Consider the following 18,091-nt stretch of genomic DNA (forward strand, 5'->3'; position numbering starts at 1 on the left):
ATACTTGATGATAACAGAGTGAAAACTGAAAGCCGGCAGTACCGTACTCTTCAATAATATTCTATTCAGTGCTGTATCAATGTCGTACAGTTTCATAGCACTTACAAACAGCTGATGTACTCACATTTTTGTATTGACCTTGAAGTCAGATGTTTGAGATGTTTATAATTACTGTGCAATTAGTTATTCAACTTGATCGCATAAATTATTTTTATTAAACAAGATGTGTGACATAATAAAAATACTTTATAATTTAAAATGTGATAAGAAATTTATAAAAAAACGTTGAATTATTTTATAATAACAATAAATGAAATTTTTGAGGTTAAGTGAATTATATTTGATATAATGAATAATATTCTTTGTAAATAGAACAAAAAAGGCGATAAAAAATTATTTTAATGAAAAAGAGACGAAAACTATGGCTGAGAAACAAGCCAAAATAGAATTTGTGTCAGAACCATCGACAATAAAACCTCGCAAGTTTTCACCACAAAATATTGTGTTACGTTTGAGACGTCGAGAGCTTGTAGGTTGTCCATATCCAGGAACCCAAGTTTTAACAGTTCGACAATTTTATCAAAACGTTTTTCCTAATTTCACTGTAGTTAACGTTGAAAAACCACCATGTTTTCTTAGAAAATTTAGCCCTGATGGAAGATACTTGGTTGCATTCAGTGCTGATCAAACTTCCATCGAGGTTTATAAGTATGAAGGTGCATCTGCTGCAGCTAAATTATTGGCAGACTGTAAAGGTGAATATGTTGGGCACAGAAATGATGACAGAACATTTCATATAAGGAACAGAATTTTCGATCAATTCTTTAAGGTATTTCAAATTAAAAAATTATTTATTTATCATTTTTAGCAATTATAAAATTATTTATTCAAGAGAAATTATATTTTTTTTCAGCCGAAATGGATTATTAATGTGGTGGATAGCAATGAACAACTAAATAGAGAATGTAGTCTATTTACTGAGGATGGAAGATATGTTATAGTCGGTTCAGCTAGGCATATTCCTGATGACTTAAGGCCTCATTTTTATCAAGTAAGATTTTAATTGCTTAATTTATCAGTTTATAAGAGAATATGTTTGTTTAATATTTTTGTTTTAGATATATTCTAACAATGAAGCGCTTACACCAAATCCAAGATCTCCTCTTGAAGACTATTGTCTTCACTTGGTTGATTTAAAAGGTGGTAAACTCTGTGATACTAGACGATTTCATATTGATAAAATTTACTTATCTCACAACCAAGGTATGCATTTCATTAATAGTTTTAATAATTAACTCAAATGTTTTTCTTATTTTATCAGTGTTTTTGAAATTTTTCTTTAGGACTTTATTTATATAAAGATATTTTGGCAGTATTATCAGTGCAACATCAAACAATTCATATTTTTCAAATATTAGATGGAATGTTTATAAATATTAGAAATATTGGAAGGTAGGGAACGAAAATTCTTGTTCATTATTAAATATTTTATTCTCTAAATAATCGAAGAATATATATAGGTTTTGTTTAGAAGATGAGGCTTACTTGGTTTCTACACTTGGGTCTGGAGTAAATTCAAGACCTTTCAGGGATGTGATAATCAATACACTTAAACATAAATTATTAGTGCATTTGTACAAAAGAGCTGCATACATTAGTAAAACTACGAAAGATCCTTATGAATTAAGACGATTTTATCAGTATTTTGATCAAGTAATAAAAAAAATTTTATTCTATAGAAAAAGTTTATAAAACTAATTCATAAAAATTTTTATTTTATTTATATTTCAGTTGAACGCTTTAAGAATGTGGAAAATGCAATTGTTGGATACGAACCACATATTGGTGAGATATGCAAGTGAAGAAGTTGCAACGCTTCAAGCGAGTGATCCAAATGCTCATCCAGCTCTTTTAGTTGTTTATGACATGGTAGCAGCTAAAGTAATAGCTGTCTACGATAATGCATCTTCCCATTTATTGACACAGTTTGAAAACTTTAGTGATTTTTTTAGAAATGCAGACACTCAATATATTTGTTCTCCTTCAAATAATATTTATGCAAGACTAATGCAGCAGAGATTTAAACAGACAATAGTGAGTGCGAGATATGGTGGAGTTACTGAAGCAACTAAAAGATTGCTTTCACAATTGCCTATTTGTGCTCAATCTTACTCGAGTTCGCCTTATCTTGATCTTTCGTTATTTTGTTATGATGATAAATGGGTTTCGATGATGGAACGACCAAAGGCATGTGCCGAACATCCAATCCGGTTAGTATTTTTTAATTTTTTAAACTGTTATTACTTTTCAACTTTTGCAATATTTAATATTCGTATTTCAGATTTTATGCAAGAGATTCTGGATTATTGAAATTCAGAATGCATGCAGGCATGCTTGGTAGAACGACACCAGTTGTTGCAAGAAGACTAGTTGCTTTTACTTTTCATCCTACTGATCCTTTTGCAATTTCAGTTCAACGAACAAATGCAGAATATATTGTTAGTTTTCACGTTCGACATGTGTAAAATTATTAAAAATGCTTGATTTTTTAATTTTCTAAATAAAAAAACAAAAATAATCTAAAAAAAAATGAATTTTTGTTGTAATAAATAACAAAATCTGCACACACTGATTGAATATGCTGAAATCAACGCAATTATAAGTGAAGAAAAAATTTAATAAGTAAACCAGAAAATTTATGAATGTAAAAAATCGATATGATATGATTATTTTGGAATATGTTCTTTTTGACGTATCTGTAAAACAATGTAATTCTAGATCCATTTCTTCTATATTTTTTTCTTTAATTATTGTCTTTAACTCAAAAGCAGAATTTTGAAATTAAAACTGATCTTATTTCATTAAATTAGACCGCTATATCTTTCTATTTCTTAACATTGTTTTCAGATATTTTATCATTCTACTTTAATTTTTTATTCGAAAGATCTTGAAGGAATAATTTTGTTGCGAGTGTAATTGGAGCTACAAACCTTTCACAAAAATCATCGATAGACATGGCGACAATAATATATTCTGTAAGTATACAGGGATTATTTAACCTCTAAAGACGTAACTTTTTATAAAATACTGTTCTTACTGAAAATGTTTCTTCACTTTTATATTGAATAAAATTAAAAATTTTACAAAATAAATTACTTTTGTTATTGAATATGAGCTCTTTATAAACAAATTGTATTTTTTAGGTTATGAAATCATGTGTCATACACAAAACGATACCATAAAAACATGTAAGATCAGTCTATTTAGTTCAGAAATATTCTTTTCTTTTTATATCATCAATATTTAAATATATCAGTAATTATTCTATTATGGAAAGGTATAATACTCAGAATTCTAGATATTTATCTGCTATTACATCTCCAATAAATATTCTTTGTATGGTGGATAAAACATTCAAAGAGGATCCTGTACCGTTGCTCCATAAAATTGTCAGAAATTATAATGAAGAAATAATATCAAACTACAATGACTATGAAACGTTACATATATTCTACACGGTTTTATGTTATGAATATCAATTATTTATCAAATATCAACTCAGTAATTCATCACACGAAATTAATATTGGAGCACAGAATATTTCAGAAGCTATTTCTAATATCATAAAAATCTTAATAGAAAATAATGAAGATCTAAATGAAAAACATAAAAAACTTATTCTAGACATAATAGTTCTGCAGATAATTCTTTATGGGAATATTGAGAGTGTTAATATAATTTTGAAAGCTTTATTATCTTCTACAGAATCGATTAGCGACAAGAATCCCAATCATAATCTTTTTTCTGAACTTGTTGATTGTGTATTAGATTCACTATGTTTAAATCCGAATTTTAAAGATGAAGAAATAATGAAAAATACTTACACCTTACTTATAGAACAAATGAATATCTGGTTTTTTAAAACAGAATGTTTAAACTGGAAACATTTTGTTCAAATATTAAATAAATTAATGATTATATTTGATAGTGCATCAACATTAACACATATATGGGAAATGATTTTAGATTCCAAACATGATGATTGGGAAAAGCCATTAACACTTTTATGCACCATGATTGATAATATGCTATCTTTGCCATCTGATGCAATAATTCATTTAAATATTAGCTACTGTAATAACCAGAATAAACTTTGGCAGCTAATAAAATGGGGAATCACTTCTAAAAAAGAACAAAATTGTAAACAAGCATTATACATTTTTAAAATCATTCTTAATTTTATTGAGGAACATAGGATGATACCTTTTGAACCAAAAATTGTTCCTTTTGTTTACTGTCCTCAATATGACCAGCAATCATCACTCAAGAGATTGAGAGACAATTTTTTTTTAATACTAGAAAGTTTAGAAGAAAAGCAAGCTCATCTCATTACACCTATCTTGAAAAACCTTGAAGATCTTATTCAATTTAGCATTGATCATGTATCATGTAACAACTGTTTGGACAGTAAATGGATTGCTTGTATAATAAAACGACTTCTAGATCATAAAACAAGTTTAATAATCAAATCTGGAGTTTTGAGTTTGTTAAAAATAAACCCAAATTTTTTTACTGAAGAATTACTGATACTTCTCTTGAAAGGATTAAATAACACATTTTTATACAGTAATCCAACTCTGAACAGCCTACCAATTGTTGTAGAAGAATTATCTAAGTTATTTGTACTGTCAGAATATAATGGAATCGATCTAATTAATAGATTTATATTTACTGCATCAGAGATTTCGTGGACACCAATTCCTTTATACTACAATATTTTTTCATTGCAAAATGCAGCAAAACAAATAGAAGAAGTTAAATATAATATTTTTACTGATAAAGAATTGAATCTCTTCACTGATATAATCCAAAAATCCTTCAAAATTTTTAGTTATAACTTTAGACAATTACTGTTGGATAATGTTCTCACTATCTTTCTTACTTTTGCAAGGAAACCATTAAATTTAAAATCACTAGCTTCATTTTTTATGTTTTATACTGAAAATCCAAAGATTTATTCGAATGACGTTGTAAATTATTTCAGTAAAAACATAACGAAAGATCATGCTACCCAGTATTTATCTGAGCATTGTAAAAAAATATCATCAACTGAACTGGTAAATGAAGCAGACATTTGGCAAATTAGCACGATGTTGATTATTCTTCAAAATGCACAATTGATTTTCAATTCATACGAAACACGAAAAATGGTAAATGAAGTTTTTCAATTAATTATTGATGCTGATGTCAGACCATACATTGATAAAAATCAATGTTTAAACGTAACACAATTTATTAATGTTTTATTTAAAACAAACCAAAGAAATCTGGAAAATGATCCTCATAAGCTTTCTAGTTTGATAATACCATATTTTGAATTTATCAAAAAGTTAATTTCAAAAAATTTACGACATAGTGCTTATATACAATCTTTTACAGAAGTTAAAATATATGTTGAATGTTTCGACACCATATCAAAATTCTATAAATCAATGAAAACTGAATGTACTTTGTGTACAACAATTGGTCGTGAAGCTATTCAGTATCTTGATAGCTCGTATGACAAATTTGAAAATATGAAAAATATAAAATATTGGTTTCAATTAAAAATAGCAGTTCTCTATTTAGATATGAAAGAAAATATTGATTATGAATTTTCTTCAAAAAATTATCAAGAATTTTTAAAAAAGATGATCCATAGAAAACTAGACACTTCAGAGAAATCTAACAGTGATTGTGATAATGGTAAAATAATATCAGATTGTTACGAATTAACTGGTCAATTGTTTGAGCAACTTATGAATAAAATGATAGCATCCAATTATTTAGGGGTCGACAATGTATCAAGTTTACTAGAATGTGATCTAGAAAAATTCATCGAAATTGGTAAAGAATTCGTTATATCACCAATTATGAAAGCTTTACATCTTTTATTGAAAAAAAACTACTCCTTTATGTGTACGTTGATATTGAAATCAGATACGATAAATTCAATCATTGATACAGCTTTTAATTATTTATGGGATTTGAAACGAGATGAATTATACTGGTCAAGCCTTAACAGTCTTTTGCAATTAATTCTTGATGATAACTTCTTTAAAATTCCAGAATGTCAAATAATAACTCTGAAACACATGAAAATTGTCACATCGCAAAGTCAGAATGTTTTAAGAATAAAAGATTTATTGATAGAAAATTTAAAAAATAATCTAGACACATCAACTTATTTTCATGATATTTTAATTTCTAATTATCTTGATGCCAATTTAGGAGAGAATGACAATAAAATAAGAATGCAGATATACAATTATATTTTAAATCAACGTCAGTGTCTATTCCAGAATGATTATGTTGATTTACAATTCAGAGCAAAATCAATCACAATATATATGAAAATTTTACACAACATAACAAATTATAATGATATTAAGAACATTTTACTCTTTTTAATTTCAAAATTAAAAAAATATGAAAATAAAAGATATTTTGAAAATTCAAGTATTCATAAAATAAAACACAGAGTAATGCAATTATTATTATTATTACTTCGGTATCTACGACAAGAAGAAACTAAAATGTTGCACGATTTCATTGGCAATCTTATTATATCAGAAAGTAATCAACTAACTGTGCGAATGATGCAAGAGTGGTTACTTATTAAAATATATTTAAATAATTTTGAAATGCAACCATTAGTGTGGGAATTACTTGAAAGAAGTAAATGTGAAAGACCTGGAAGTATTGTTTCAATTGCTTCCATTATATATCACGTAAGTCGTGGCCTTTCTTTTGATAAACAAATTGTTTATATTGAAGTTGCAATTTCAACCCTCTTCTCCAGTTGTCTAAGCCAAAAGTTTGTCGTTCGATTGTACTGTCAGGTAATATATTCTCAAAAATATCATTTAGATTCATTTTAATTAATTATTTTCTTCTTTAGGTCATATTGGATAAAATTTTAGACATGATTCCTTCACATTTATTATCAAATGATTATAAACTTATCAAAAAAGGAATCAAAGATAGTATGCTTCATGGAAATTTAAAGAAAAATTCTTTAAAATTATCTGATGATTTCTATTTTACATCATTCGATCCAATAAAAAATTTTACGATCGAGGTAATCTACGATTATTATGAATTTATCAATTAATAAAACTTAATATTTGGTTATTTTACAGACAATCTTTTATGAAGTACCAAGATTACTACGTATGGCTACAGATGAATGCATTAAGCAAGAAATTTTGAGAAGCGTTGATTTAAAATATATTACAATACCCATGAGAAATGTTGATAATAAATTATCATCATTGGAACCTACAGTGTATTCATTGAAAAATCAAAATGAAGGATTCGAAGATTTAATCCAAAATGATACTATAGAGATTGATATTTGTGATACAACAACGATACAAAAGAAACCTATGCCGTGGAAATCAATAATTCCTATAGATGATGATTCATTTAGATTTTCAACCATGAGACAGGAAAAATTGGCAAATGACGATGGCATGATAGTAGTTGCCAGTTTAATTGATGGGATGCCCAATTTAGGAGGACTTGCAAGAACTGCAGAGATTTTTGGTATAAGAGAAATAATCATTGAAAGTCTCAACTATGTTGAAAATAAAGAATTTCAAACTTTAAGTGTATCCGCTGATAAATGGATTAAAATAACGGAGGTGAAAGTTCATAATTTAAAGAATTTTCTATCAGAAAAAAGCTCGATGGGCTGGGCCTTAGTTGGAGCTGAACAAACAAACAACAGTGTTAATCTTCATGAAATGGAATTCAAAAAAAAAACTATTCTTATCTTAGGGTGATTATTAAATTTTGATATTAATCAAATTTGAAAACAATGAAAGCTCAAATGTTTTTGTTTAATTTTAGCAATGAAAAAAAAGGGATACCTTCAGATCTGATTCCACTGTTAGACGTTTGTGTGGAAATTCCTCAAACTGGAGTCATTCGTTCTTTGAATGTACATATTACTGGAGCTATCTGCATGTGGCAATATGCTCAACAACATATATTTTGAATATTCTTTTAATATAAATACATTTGTTCTGTAACATTTTCCATACTAAAATAATTAAAATAACTATTTTTGGACGATTTGTATTTTTAATATAAGTCCTTGATTACTTTATCATTTTTTATTCCTTAGAATATTTTTACATTATTGAAGAATTATCTGATGAATTATGTATAATGTCTATTTAAATTCTAAATATTCTTAATATCCAATTATTTAAACTTTGTAACCAACAAGATGCCGTTTTCCAATGCACTCACCAATGAAGAACCAACACCAAATTTCAATACCAACAAGTGTATTAATCCAAGCTTCTCTAACAGTTAATTGTTTATAAGCTCCAGATTTGGCAGAATGAATGAGCTTGCCAAGTCCATGTCGGGCTGCTCCTATATCTCCTAGCGTAGGTGGTGTCAATTCGACTTTTGCATAACGTAATGCTGTAGTAACGTGTGGTTTGGAATAAACAACAAAACCTATGAATGTAAAAAAGCAAAAATTATATCATCAGTTATCTAATCCTATTTAACAATATCTAATAAACTATCAAAATGGTCATCATATTCAAGTATTATATTATAAGTATTATGTAAGAACTATCTAAATTATTTTACTAAAAACAATTTCCAATGAATAATTATAATTCTTTTTTAATTTTAATTTAATTTTAATAATTTATTTCACAAACCTTTGGCTAAGCCCATCATTTTGGGAACTAATTTAGACATTGTCGTTAATATTTTTATTCAAAAATTTTATCAATAATTCAAGACAATCAAAATTGAACCCCGATGTAAGAGGTTAAAGATTTAAGACAGTTCTCATGAAACCGGAGTAGTGACAAAAATACATAATCAATAATATCGTTTGTTGTAAAATTCGCCTAATTACACTATAGTTGTAACAATTGACTATACACAATTGAATTGCATCAACAGGCGTTGATTCGTTGAAATTAATTTAATTTTTTTTTGAAGCAATGCATTTGAGCACATAGGTTAGAGTAGTGTAAAGTGTATGATATTTTATTTGATGTGTTTAATGTAATTTAACGTGTAGTGTGATTAATTGTGCTATATTTTATCTTTTAAAATGGTAGATAAATTACGGAGATATGAAAAAATAGATTTTTTAGGAGAAGGACAGGTAATCATAGTATTATTTACTTTTTTAATCTTTGTTTACTACTTTACATCTTATTAATAATACTTTTTACATTTTTTAATTTAATATCATTAATTAAAAATATTTCAATATTTACAATGCAAATAACATTTATACTTATTTTACAGTTTGCAACGGTATATAAAGCCAGAGATACAGAATGTGATCAAATCGTTGCTGTTAAGAAGGTTTGTCATCTTATTATTCTGTACATCCCATGTTCAAAGACCTTACAAAAAATGCAGTGAAAAATTAATATAATTTTTTGATTTTTAGATCAAAGTTACAAGCAGAGATGAAGCAAAAGATGGCATCAATAGAACGGCACTTAGGGAAATAAAATTATTACAAGATTTGAAACATGAGAATATTATTGGCTTGCTCGGTATAATTAAATTATCCTTTTCGTATTATAATTATATATTAATTGTAAAATAATTATCTAATATTACTATGGTTTCTGTTATTAGATGTTTTTGGACACAAGTCGAATGTATCTTTAGTTTTTGACTTTATGGATACAGATTTAGAAGTCATCATAAAAGATAGTAATATTGTACTGACTTCTGCTAATATCAAAGCGTATATGATCCAGACTTTACAAGGATTGGACTATCTACATTATAATTGGATTCTACATCGAGATTTAAAGCCTAACAATTTGTTAGTTAATAATCAAGGAGTTTTAAAAATTGGTGATTTTGGTCTAGCTAAATTCTTTGGATCTCCCAATAGAATAAATACTCATCAAGTAGTCACTAGGTGGTATCGAGCTCCTGAATTGCTTTATGGAGCGAGATTATATGGAACTGGAATTGATATGTGGGCAATAGGCTGTATTTTAGCTGAATTACTACTTCGAGTTCCATTTTTACCAGGAGAATCAGATCTAGATCAATTAACTAAAATATTTCAGGTATTTTAAAATCAGCATCGATATTTTATCGAAATTATTCAGATAGCTAAAGTGATAATTAATTTTTATTACAGACATTAGGTACACCCACGGAAGAAACGTGGCCAGGAATGACTGAGTTGACGGATTTTATACAATTCAAACCTTTCCCTGGTACTCCTTTAAAACACATTTTCACGGCTGCTGGTGATGATCTGCTGGACTTGATAGCTTGTCTGTTGAATATTAATCCATTGGAAAGATGTACATGTAGTCAAGCTCTTCAAATGCCATATTTTAGTAATAAACCTCCGCCTACACCTGGATCCAAGCTGCCTCTTCCTTCATGTATTAAAAAGACTGCAGAACAAAGGCCGAGCCTTAAACGAAAATTATTAGAGTCTACAGATGGTGCATGTTTAGCTAAACGATTACAATTTTAAATAAATAAAGCTGAATATTTTTAGTTAAATTCCATAATTTTTTTTAGATTCTATGAACGATCATTAATAATTTAGTTCTAGCTCAATTTAAAGTTGAAGAAAAACATGACTGTATATTTTTTATACATAATGCTAACAATCAACGTTGTTATTCATAGTATACAAAATGAGTGTCAGGGAAATAAACAATTTATTTTGTTAATTATTATATTGATGTTTATATTAATATCCATCCCACAACTACCTTTGCTGTAATTATTACTTGAGAATTTTTTAGAATAAACTTTTTAAAAATACATCATTGTTGTACGTAAAATTAATCGATATCAACTTGTGTGAACGGAGCCTCATAATCTACATATATAACATAACCATGTTATGTGTGGGGGGATGACTTGATAGTAGAAATTGTTCCAGTTCATTTTATGTAAATAATATATAATTGTCTGTAATAAAAATTCTAACAGAATGAATGTCGTGACAGCTTTAAAGTTTTATATCACCCGGATGACTGAAGAAAGTGGTCCGGGTATGAAAGTGCTTTTGATGGACAAACAAACGGTAAGAAGAATATTTATAGGTTATATGTCAACTGTCAAAATATGTTTCATGTCAATTTAAAATCGCATATAATTTAATTTTTGTTTGTTTTAGACAAGTATTGTTAGTTTAATTTATAGTCATTCTGAAATTCTAATGAAAGAAGTTTATTTATTTGAAAAAATCGATACTCCAATACGAAGTGAAGCTCTGAAACATTTAAAATGCATTGTTTTTATAAGACCTACTAAAGAAAACGTTCATTTACTCTGTAATGAGTTAAGAAATCCCAAATATGGATCATATTATATTTGTGAGTTCATTTATTTATTCAATATTTATTCAATCATAAATATGGAATCAATATGATAACCATCTTTATTAGATTTTAGCAATATCATTGCCAAGGCTGAAATTAAATTATTAGCTGACAGTGATGAACAAGAAGTGGTCAAAGAAGTTCATGAATATTATGCTGATTATTTGGCAGTAAATCCACATTTATTTTCAGTAGGAATAAATGCATGTGCCGAAGGTATCTATTCTAATACTCGTAAACATCTGTTACATTTTTTGATCATAATCTTGGGTTCTAGGCTTAATGTGGAATCCTGAAGCTTTACATAGATCATGCGAAGCAATCATATCAGTTCTGCTTTCTCTGAAAAAATGCCCTTACATTCGATATCAAGGTAGTTCAGATATGGCAAAAAGGCTCGCAGAAAAAATTAGAGAAGTATTAATAAAGGAATCGAATTCATTTAAATTCAGACAAGAATCAGATCCGCTATTACTAATACTTGATCGGAGAGATGATCCCGTTACTCCGTTATTAAACCAATGGACTTATCAAGCTATGGTTCATGAACTGTTAACCATAAATAATAATCGTGTTGATTTATCTCATATAAAAGGCATTTCCAAAGAATTAAAAGAAGTAGTACTTAGTGCTGAACATGATGAATTTTATGCTGAAGTATGTTATGAAGATTTACTAATTTATTAATTAATTCTTTTATAAAATTTTGATCATTTTTTTTATTTGTTTCATACAGAATTTATATCTTAATTTTGGTGAAATCGGACAGACAATCAAAGAATTGATGGAGGAATTTCAAAAGAAAGCTAAAAAACACCAAAAAGTCGAGAGTATTGCTGATATGAAAAATTTTGTTGAAGCTTATCCGTTGTTTAAAAAAATGTCTGGAACTGTCTCTAAACATGTCACCGTTGTTGGTGAATTATCTAATTTAGTTGGGACCTATAATTTATTAGAAGTATCAGAAACAGAACAAGAATTGTGCTGTCAAAATGAACATTCCCATCAAGTAGAAATTATTTATTTATTTTATTAGTTAATATTTCGTAAAAGTGTAGTAGTTTCATTAAAAATTTGTTTCAGTTACAAAAAATAAAAAGACTCCTAAATAATCCAAAAGTTAGAGATGTTGATGCAACTCGCTTAGTGATGCTATATGCCTTACACTATGAAAAACATACGAATAATGAAATCAGTACTTTAGTGGAGATGCTGAAGAAACGAGATGTTCCTGAAAAATATACCAAAGTATAAAAAATTCATTTATTTAGTCTATTAATTTTTTTAACTATAATGATAATAATCTTATTAATAAATTTTAGCTTGTTCATAGCGTCCTAGCATATAGTGGAATAAATCAAAGGCAAAGTAATTTATTTGATAGAGAAGCTGTTGCCAAAATTACAAAAAAATTATTTAAAGGCTTAAGTGGTGTAGATAACATATATACTCAACATAATCCACTGTTATGTGAAACAATGGAGGATCTTCTTAAAGGAAAATTGAGCACTCAAAATTTTCCTTATTTAGGACAGATGGTTATGACAAAAAAGTAAGTACTGATTTTATATGAAATAATATTCTTTATTCTGTCTAACAATAATTATTTTTATAGAATTCAAGATGTTATAATATTTATTATCGGTGGTACAACCTACGAAGAAAGTTTAGCTGTTTATAATTTGAATAAACAAAACCCAAATGTAAAGATTATTTTGGGTGGAACAACAATACATAACTTTCAAAGTTTTTCCAAAGAAATAGAGTCCGCAACAAATGGAATTGTAACAAGTTATAAATCTAGAAATCATTAAAAACAAACCTATTTGTTGATAACTAAAATATTTATCATTATCAATTGGATACTTGAAATATTTATATGTTTGTATGTATATATAGTTATTAAATGCGGCACGAATAAAAAATATGATATATTAATATAATATCATCGAATATACTTTTGATATTTTATTTAATTAATCATCTAAATGAAACACATTTTTGGAAATCCGATTTTTAATCATCTTCTAATTCTGCTTCGGTATAATAGTCTTCTGGATCTTCAAAATCCTCATCCTCTCCGTCGCTGTTCACTGGGATCTTTAACAAATTATAAGTCCACATTAATTAACAAGTATTTTTATCATTAATGATAAGACGTATGGAGATTTATTAAATATCATCAAGAACAAAGAAGCAAAATTTTAGGGGTCTTCATTTTATTCTCCAGTATTTTAGTACTTACGTTTTTTTTTCTTTTTTTTAGAAACTCTAATAAACTTCTTTTGTCTTACAACATATATTAGAACCTATAAATAATATCTTTTGCTTCATTCAATTTATGTCACAAACTTGAACGAATTTGATAAGTTCCGCCTTTGTATTTATTTTACGTACAATTGATTTTAATATAGATGAATCATAGAAGCAGGTGGAACTATTCAAAAATATTATAAGCGATTGATAAAAATTACCTCTACAATCCCAGCGAGGAAGGCATATGAGATCATTGCTAACGTTGCAAAAATTCCTGCTAATATCTGATTTCTTCGTTTATTTGGAAATTCATTATCTTCTTTTTTCATTCGCTTTTCATTTTCTTTCGCTTGAATTTTTTCATATTCTTGATAATCATTTTCGAAATACCGTTGAGATATACGAGATACGAATTTAACTAAATTAGTACAGGCCTTCAGATGATTTTGTAATGCTGGATTTGGCAGTGGCGCCTTTAACAGAGGCGCAAGGTATGAATATATCATTGCATCCAATGACGTTGGATTTGCTCCAAAAAAGTAATCTGAATCTCCTAATCTTGTTGATAGCATTGTCATGCATTGTTGTGCTTCTGAATATATTTTGTTTTCTATCACAGTCATTGCTTCTTCATTAGGATAAAATGATTCCATCATTGATCTTGCTTGTTTTTCATATTTTGATGGATAATAAAAATTTAATGGAAAAGGAATTGCTTTAGCATACCATGGTCTTATTAAATTGGTAAAATTCCTTTGATCTAACCACCTGAAATAATTTATTTCTGAGTCATATGTTTATTTATAATGTGATTAAGAGAAATTTAATAATCATATACATTTACCATATAAATTGTAATGCTGGATAAAAACTCTCTTTCAGCATGTAGTTATATGATATGATTTCAGCAGATTGTCGGGGACTTAAATGACGATCTGGAGAATAATTCTCCTCTTGAAAAAAATTTAATATACCTTCAACTGAATTTAATATGTTTGTACCAGTGTGAAGAACTGGTAAAGAACCATTTGGTGTTCTGAAAGGATTGCATGTTGGGTTTATTCTCAATGGCACATTACAGAATCTTGCATAGGCCTGTACAAATAAGTAATAATTATTATCATGCAAAGTGTTAATTATAATTAATTAGAGATTTAATATGAGCTATAGATATGTATAATGATTTTATTAATTATTAAAGCAATTATAAGGAAAAATAATTTTTACCAAAATTTGTAAGCAGTGAATGTCAACTGACGGCAATCCCCAATCACCTTTCCACACATCTAATTGAAATCTTTTTTCAGTTGAATTCATACTAATTAACCATTTCAGGTGTATATTAAATGAATGTGTCAACTATTTTGATCACTTTTAATACAATTTTTTACGTATCCAAAAAGATAAAAATTATTATTATTGTGGAATAACCTAAAAGGAAACTTATATTTAGGTACATGTGCTGAGGTACTGACCAAGTGTATAGTAAAAAAGTTCAAAGTGAAAATCGGATAAAAAGCAGCATTAAATTGCGCTTGCGCGTAATTTTACTCATTCAAATGATCCTAGATGCACGTAAAAAAATTAATAAAAAGTCCAATAATTATTACATATATTACATAAAATACTATTTTTGCATTTCTTCAATTGGAACATTTGTTGCACTTATTTAATGTAAATGTTTTTGATGAATTTCCAAAGAAGAATGGTTTATAATATTGACGAAATTACTTTAGAAATTGCATTTTATATTTAGTAATGAACATTTTGTGTAAATTAAGAAGATCAAAGTATGTGAAATCTTCTGGTTTTTAAACTAATATTCATATTTTTCGTTCCATAATTTTAATCAGATACAGATTATTACAACATTTGCATACTTAGTGGTCATTATAATTCATTATTAAAGATCTGAGTGTGGTGAATTTTTTTTTATTTCTGAAGTTTCATGTTGCCTTTGCCATATTAAATGACATATGTTGTAATTTAACGCCTGAACTATTTTATGATGATAAAAATCTGAATCAAGAAGTGTGCCACTGGTAATGTTTACAAATATACTCAATTTTTTTTCAACTTTAATTCAACTGAAGATTCATTCAAAAATAAGGCTGCAAATATTTTTATATTATTTAAATATAACAGTTATTACCTTGAAAAAGAAAAAAAAGAAATAAGTTTTGTTGGCAAAAAGCTAAAAAATTAAAATAGCAGAAAAGTCAAGTGCTCTTTTAATGAAGGAAGGTTGTTCTTTAGATAGCTTTATCGTTCAAAAATAATCACTGAATATATTATTAGTATAATTCTCATATCAAATTAAAATTTATCTCGTGGTAATTAAAATAATTACTTATTTAATTTGTTTTGTATAAACGGTTTCAATGTGTACATGAAGGTTAGGTAGTTTTGAATGTGTATGTTGATTTTGAGTGACCATTGGTGCGACATCTTGAGTGATGCGCGCGATCCACGAGCCAACGGGACTTTACGGATTTACAATCAGAATTATTGAAAGAAGACGATTGGCGAAATTTCGGCGCAAACATTTGGCCCAAGCTTATCCACTTATTAACTTGTTATTTTTTATAATTTACTAGACTTAATGTACTTAATTAAATAATAAACCTTAAAGATGTCCGTATTCTTTGTTAATGCGTAAGTAACAATGTCAATTTAGCAAGCTTTTAGGTTATATTGTCAATTGATATTTTATTTCAGTTACTTTATTTTGCATCTGATCAAATGAAGAAGTGAAACTTGTATTATTCATTAGAATGTCTGAATATCAAGTTATTATGTACGTTCATTTGTTATGCTTTTCAGTTTTTTAATTGTCAGTGAAGATTATTTATTTTACACAACAAGTGAAAGAATCGTTTATATTGCAGAAATCAAGACAGTGAAGTTGAAGGTGATTCCAATGGAGATCTGCAAATCACATCACCAGGAAATTCTGAAGCTCAACAAGCTTTAACATCATTTTGGCCAAAAGTAACAGAAGAAATAAAAAAAATCACCAATGTAATATTTTTAAAATTTATTTAATTTAAAACAATTATTATAACAGTTGGGATTATTAAAAATAAAAAATTCTTATTATAGGTTGACTTGAAAACACAATCTTTGCCATTAGCAAGGATAAAAAAAATAATGAAATTAGATGGTGATGTAAAAATGATTAGTGCAGAAGCTCCGTTATTATTTTCAAAAGCTGCAGAAATTTTTATTCATGAGCTCACTTTGAGAGCTTGGATACACACGGAAGATAATAAAAGGCGAACGCTCCAAAGAAATGATATTGCAATGGCTATATCAAAATATGACCAATTTGATTTCCTTATAGATATAGTACCTAGAGATGAATTAAAACAAAGTAAAGCTCAAAGTGAAAATGTTGTCCGTACGTCGATGAATTCAGATCAAGTTCATTATTATTTCCAATTAGCACAACAACAAGCTTCTAATCAAACTGTTCAAAACAATGGAGCGACAGCACAACCAATACAAATAATTCAACCTTCTACGGGTCAAATACAAACAATTAATTTAGGAAGTCCTGTTGATCAAGTAATTATTCTTTATTTGTCACTATTTTTGTATTTATTTTTTATGTGTACTTTGTGGTATTTCTTATTTTAATTATTGAGTAGAATTCACCTAATTCTTCTACTGCTCAAACTGTAACTGTTCAGAATCCTCAACAATCGGCAGGACAACAAGTGATTCAACTACAGCAAACGCAATCACCTTCATCACAAAGTGGTGGAATTCAAATAGTACAACAAATTGTCACAGCTAATGGAGATATCCAACAAATACCTGTAAGTACATGAACTAATTAATAAATATAATTGGAATAATAAATAGAAAAGGTATTAAATGAATAGAAAATTTGATTTTTACAGATTCAACTAACTCCTCAACAACTGCAGATGATAAGGATGCAAGTGCAAGGTGGAAGTAATCAACCGATAATAATCCAAACGGCACCAATCGCTGCTCAACCACAGCTCATTCAAGTAACACCAAGCGGTCAAGCTCCTGTATACCTACAAACTAACGGTACTGAAAACGAATAACCTCTATTTTTAAAGCAATTATCTAATTATCAATTTTTAAATCTTAAAATATAATAATAAAAACTAACAAATAAATATAAACTTAATAAGGATTGTAAGAAATAAAAAGTTTTTTAAATTATTATCAAGACTGGAGAAGATAACTGGTAACTGTCCCAAGTTCTGAGAATTTGAAGAAATGTTGTCTTTTGAATGTCCAGAAATAATGGTTCTTCTCAAACTATTTTTCGATATTGTCGTACACATGAACATCATTCGAGCGAAATGAAGTGAATTGATGTGAGATGACGTAAAGAATAAAGATAAACAGGAGGCTCAAGATGTAATCTGATTCGTGCGTCACCTTCGCTGGTCGCT

At 27.9% G+C, this 18,091-nt stretch overlaps 7 protein-coding genes and 1 long non-coding RNA gene across 13 annotated transcripts; 5 read left to right on the forward strand and 3 right to left on the reverse strand.

Annotated features, from left to right (window-relative positions):
* Nucleotides 1–2: 2 nt before the first annotated feature.
* abo (de-etiolated protein 1 abo) lies at nt 3–2,796 on the forward strand. Its single transcript, XM_035086963.1, has 7 exons — nt 3–829; nt 914–1,051; nt 1,119–1,263; nt 1,344–1,452; nt 1,521–1,713; nt 1,792–2,270; nt 2,342–2,796. Exons 1-7 carry the CDS (start codon nt 422–424, stop codon nt 2,523–2,525), a joined length of 1,656 nt encoding a protein of 551 aa, XP_034942854.1. The 5' UTR covers nt 3–421; the 3' UTR covers nt 2,526–2,796.
* Nucleotides 2,797–2,861: 65 nt separating this feature from the next.
* LOC118069086 (probable methyltransferase TARBP1) lies at nt 2,862–8,115 on the forward strand. 2 transcript variants are annotated; one of them, XM_035086961.1, is made up of 6 exons: nt 2,864–3,035; nt 3,204–3,248; nt 4,027–6,881; nt 6,941–7,120; nt 7,182–7,822; nt 7,894–8,115. In XM_035086961.1, exons 2-6 carry the CDS (start codon nt 3,215–3,217, stop codon nt 8,039–8,041), a joined length of 3,858 nt encoding a protein of 1,285 aa, XP_034942852.1. In that variant the 5' UTR covers nt 2,864–3,035; nt 3,204–3,214; the 3' UTR covers nt 8,042–8,115. The 2 variants fall into 2 exon arrangements, with proteins under 2 accessions (XP_034942851.1, XP_034942852.1); XM_035086960.1 differs by having other exon boundaries at nt 2,862–3,035; nt 3,204–6,881.
* A 29-nt stretch (nt 8,116–8,144) lies between these two features.
* ATPsynG (ATP synthase, subunit G) lies at nt 8,145–8,867 on the reverse strand. Its single transcript, XM_035086783.1, has 2 exons — nt 8,727–8,867; nt 8,145–8,514 (listed from the first exon to the last, which is right to left on the reverse strand). Exons 1-2 carry the CDS (start codon nt 8,764–8,766, stop codon nt 8,255–8,257), a joined length of 300 nt encoding a protein of 99 aa, XP_034942674.1. The 5' UTR covers nt 8,767–8,867; the 3' UTR covers nt 8,145–8,254.
* Nucleotides 8,868–8,958: 91 nt separating this feature from the next.
* On the forward strand, nt 8,959–10,748 carry Cdk7 (Cyclin-dependent kinase 7). The gene is made up of 5 exons (XM_035086776.1): nt 8,959–9,184; nt 9,331–9,390; nt 9,479–9,587; nt 9,673–10,118; nt 10,193–10,748. Exons 1-5 carry the CDS (start codon nt 9,131–9,133, stop codon nt 10,538–10,540), a joined length of 1,017 nt encoding a protein of 338 aa, XP_034942667.1. The 5' UTR covers nt 8,959–9,130; the 3' UTR covers nt 10,541–10,748.
* On the reverse strand, nt 10,166–10,885 carry LOC118068982 (uncharacterized). The gene is made up of 2 exons (XR_004690560.1): nt 10,785–10,885; nt 10,166–10,477 (listed from the first exon to the last, which is right to left on the reverse strand). It is a non-coding gene; the product is annotated as an uncharacterized lncRNA (long non-coding RNA).
* Nucleotides 10,886–10,961: 76 nt separating this feature from the next.
* On the forward strand, nt 10,962–13,286 carry Vps45 (vacuolar protein sorting 45). Its single transcript, XM_035086775.1, has 8 exons — nt 10,962–11,101; nt 11,195–11,393; nt 11,466–11,615; nt 11,677–12,056; nt 12,136–12,408; nt 12,483–12,647; nt 12,722–12,951; nt 13,015–13,286. The coding sequence occupies exons 1-8, from the start codon at nt 11,009–11,011 to the stop codon at nt 13,211–13,213; spliced, it is 1,689 nt and encodes a 562-aa protein (XP_034942666.1). The 5' UTR covers nt 10,962–11,008; the 3' UTR covers nt 13,214–13,286.
* Nucleotides 13,287–13,347: 61 nt separating this feature from the next.
* LOC118068978 (metaxin-1) lies at nt 13,348–16,057 on the reverse strand. 3 transcript variants are annotated; one of them, XM_035086778.1, is made up of 6 exons: nt 15,808–16,057; nt 14,883–15,086; nt 14,500–14,750; nt 13,874–14,423; nt 13,645–13,708; nt 13,348–13,499 (listed from the first exon to the last, which is right to left on the reverse strand). In XM_035086778.1, the coding sequence occupies exons 2-6, from the start codon at nt 14,970–14,972 to the stop codon at nt 13,471–13,473; spliced, it is 984 nt and encodes a 327-aa protein (XP_034942669.1). In that variant the 5' UTR covers nt 14,973–15,086; nt 15,808–16,057; the 3' UTR covers nt 13,348–13,470. The 3 variants fall into 3 exon arrangements, with proteins under 3 accessions (XP_034942669.1, XP_034942668.1, XP_034942670.1); XM_035086777.1 differs by having other exon boundaries at nt 14,883–15,220; nt 15,808–16,056; XM_035086779.1 differs by lacking the exons at nt 13,645–13,708; nt 15,808–16,057 and having other exon boundaries at nt 14,883–15,763.
* LOC118068979 (nuclear transcription factor Y subunit gamma-like) lies at nt 16,055–17,820 on the forward strand. 3 transcript variants are annotated; one of them, XM_035086781.1, is made up of 6 exons: nt 16,055–16,310; nt 16,374–16,452; nt 16,544–16,676; nt 16,758–17,222; nt 17,306–17,476; nt 17,561–17,820. In XM_035086781.1, the coding sequence occupies exons 2-6, from the start codon at nt 16,430–16,432 to the stop codon at nt 17,732–17,734; spliced, it is 966 nt and encodes a 321-aa protein (XP_034942672.1). In that variant the 5' UTR covers nt 16,055–16,310; nt 16,374–16,429; the 3' UTR covers nt 17,735–17,820. The 3 variants fall into 3 exon arrangements, with proteins under 3 accessions (XP_034942672.1, XP_034942671.1, XP_034942673.1); XM_035086780.1 differs by lacking the exon at nt 16,374–16,452 and having other exon boundaries at nt 16,059–16,310; XM_035086782.1 differs by lacking the exon at nt 16,374–16,452 and having other exon boundaries at nt 16,066–16,310; nt 17,348–17,476.
* The last annotated feature ends 271 nt before the right edge of the window (nt 17,821–18,091 follow it).

This window comes from Chelonus insularis, unplaced genomic scaffold (assembly GCF_013357705.1).
Source record: "Chelonus insularis isolate UGA/USDA-ARS -01 unplaced genomic scaffold, ASM1335770v1 contig_404_pilon, whole genome shotgun sequence".
Classification (NCBI taxonomy): Eukaryota; Metazoa; Arthropoda; class Insecta; order Hymenoptera; family Braconidae; genus Chelonus; species Chelonus insularis.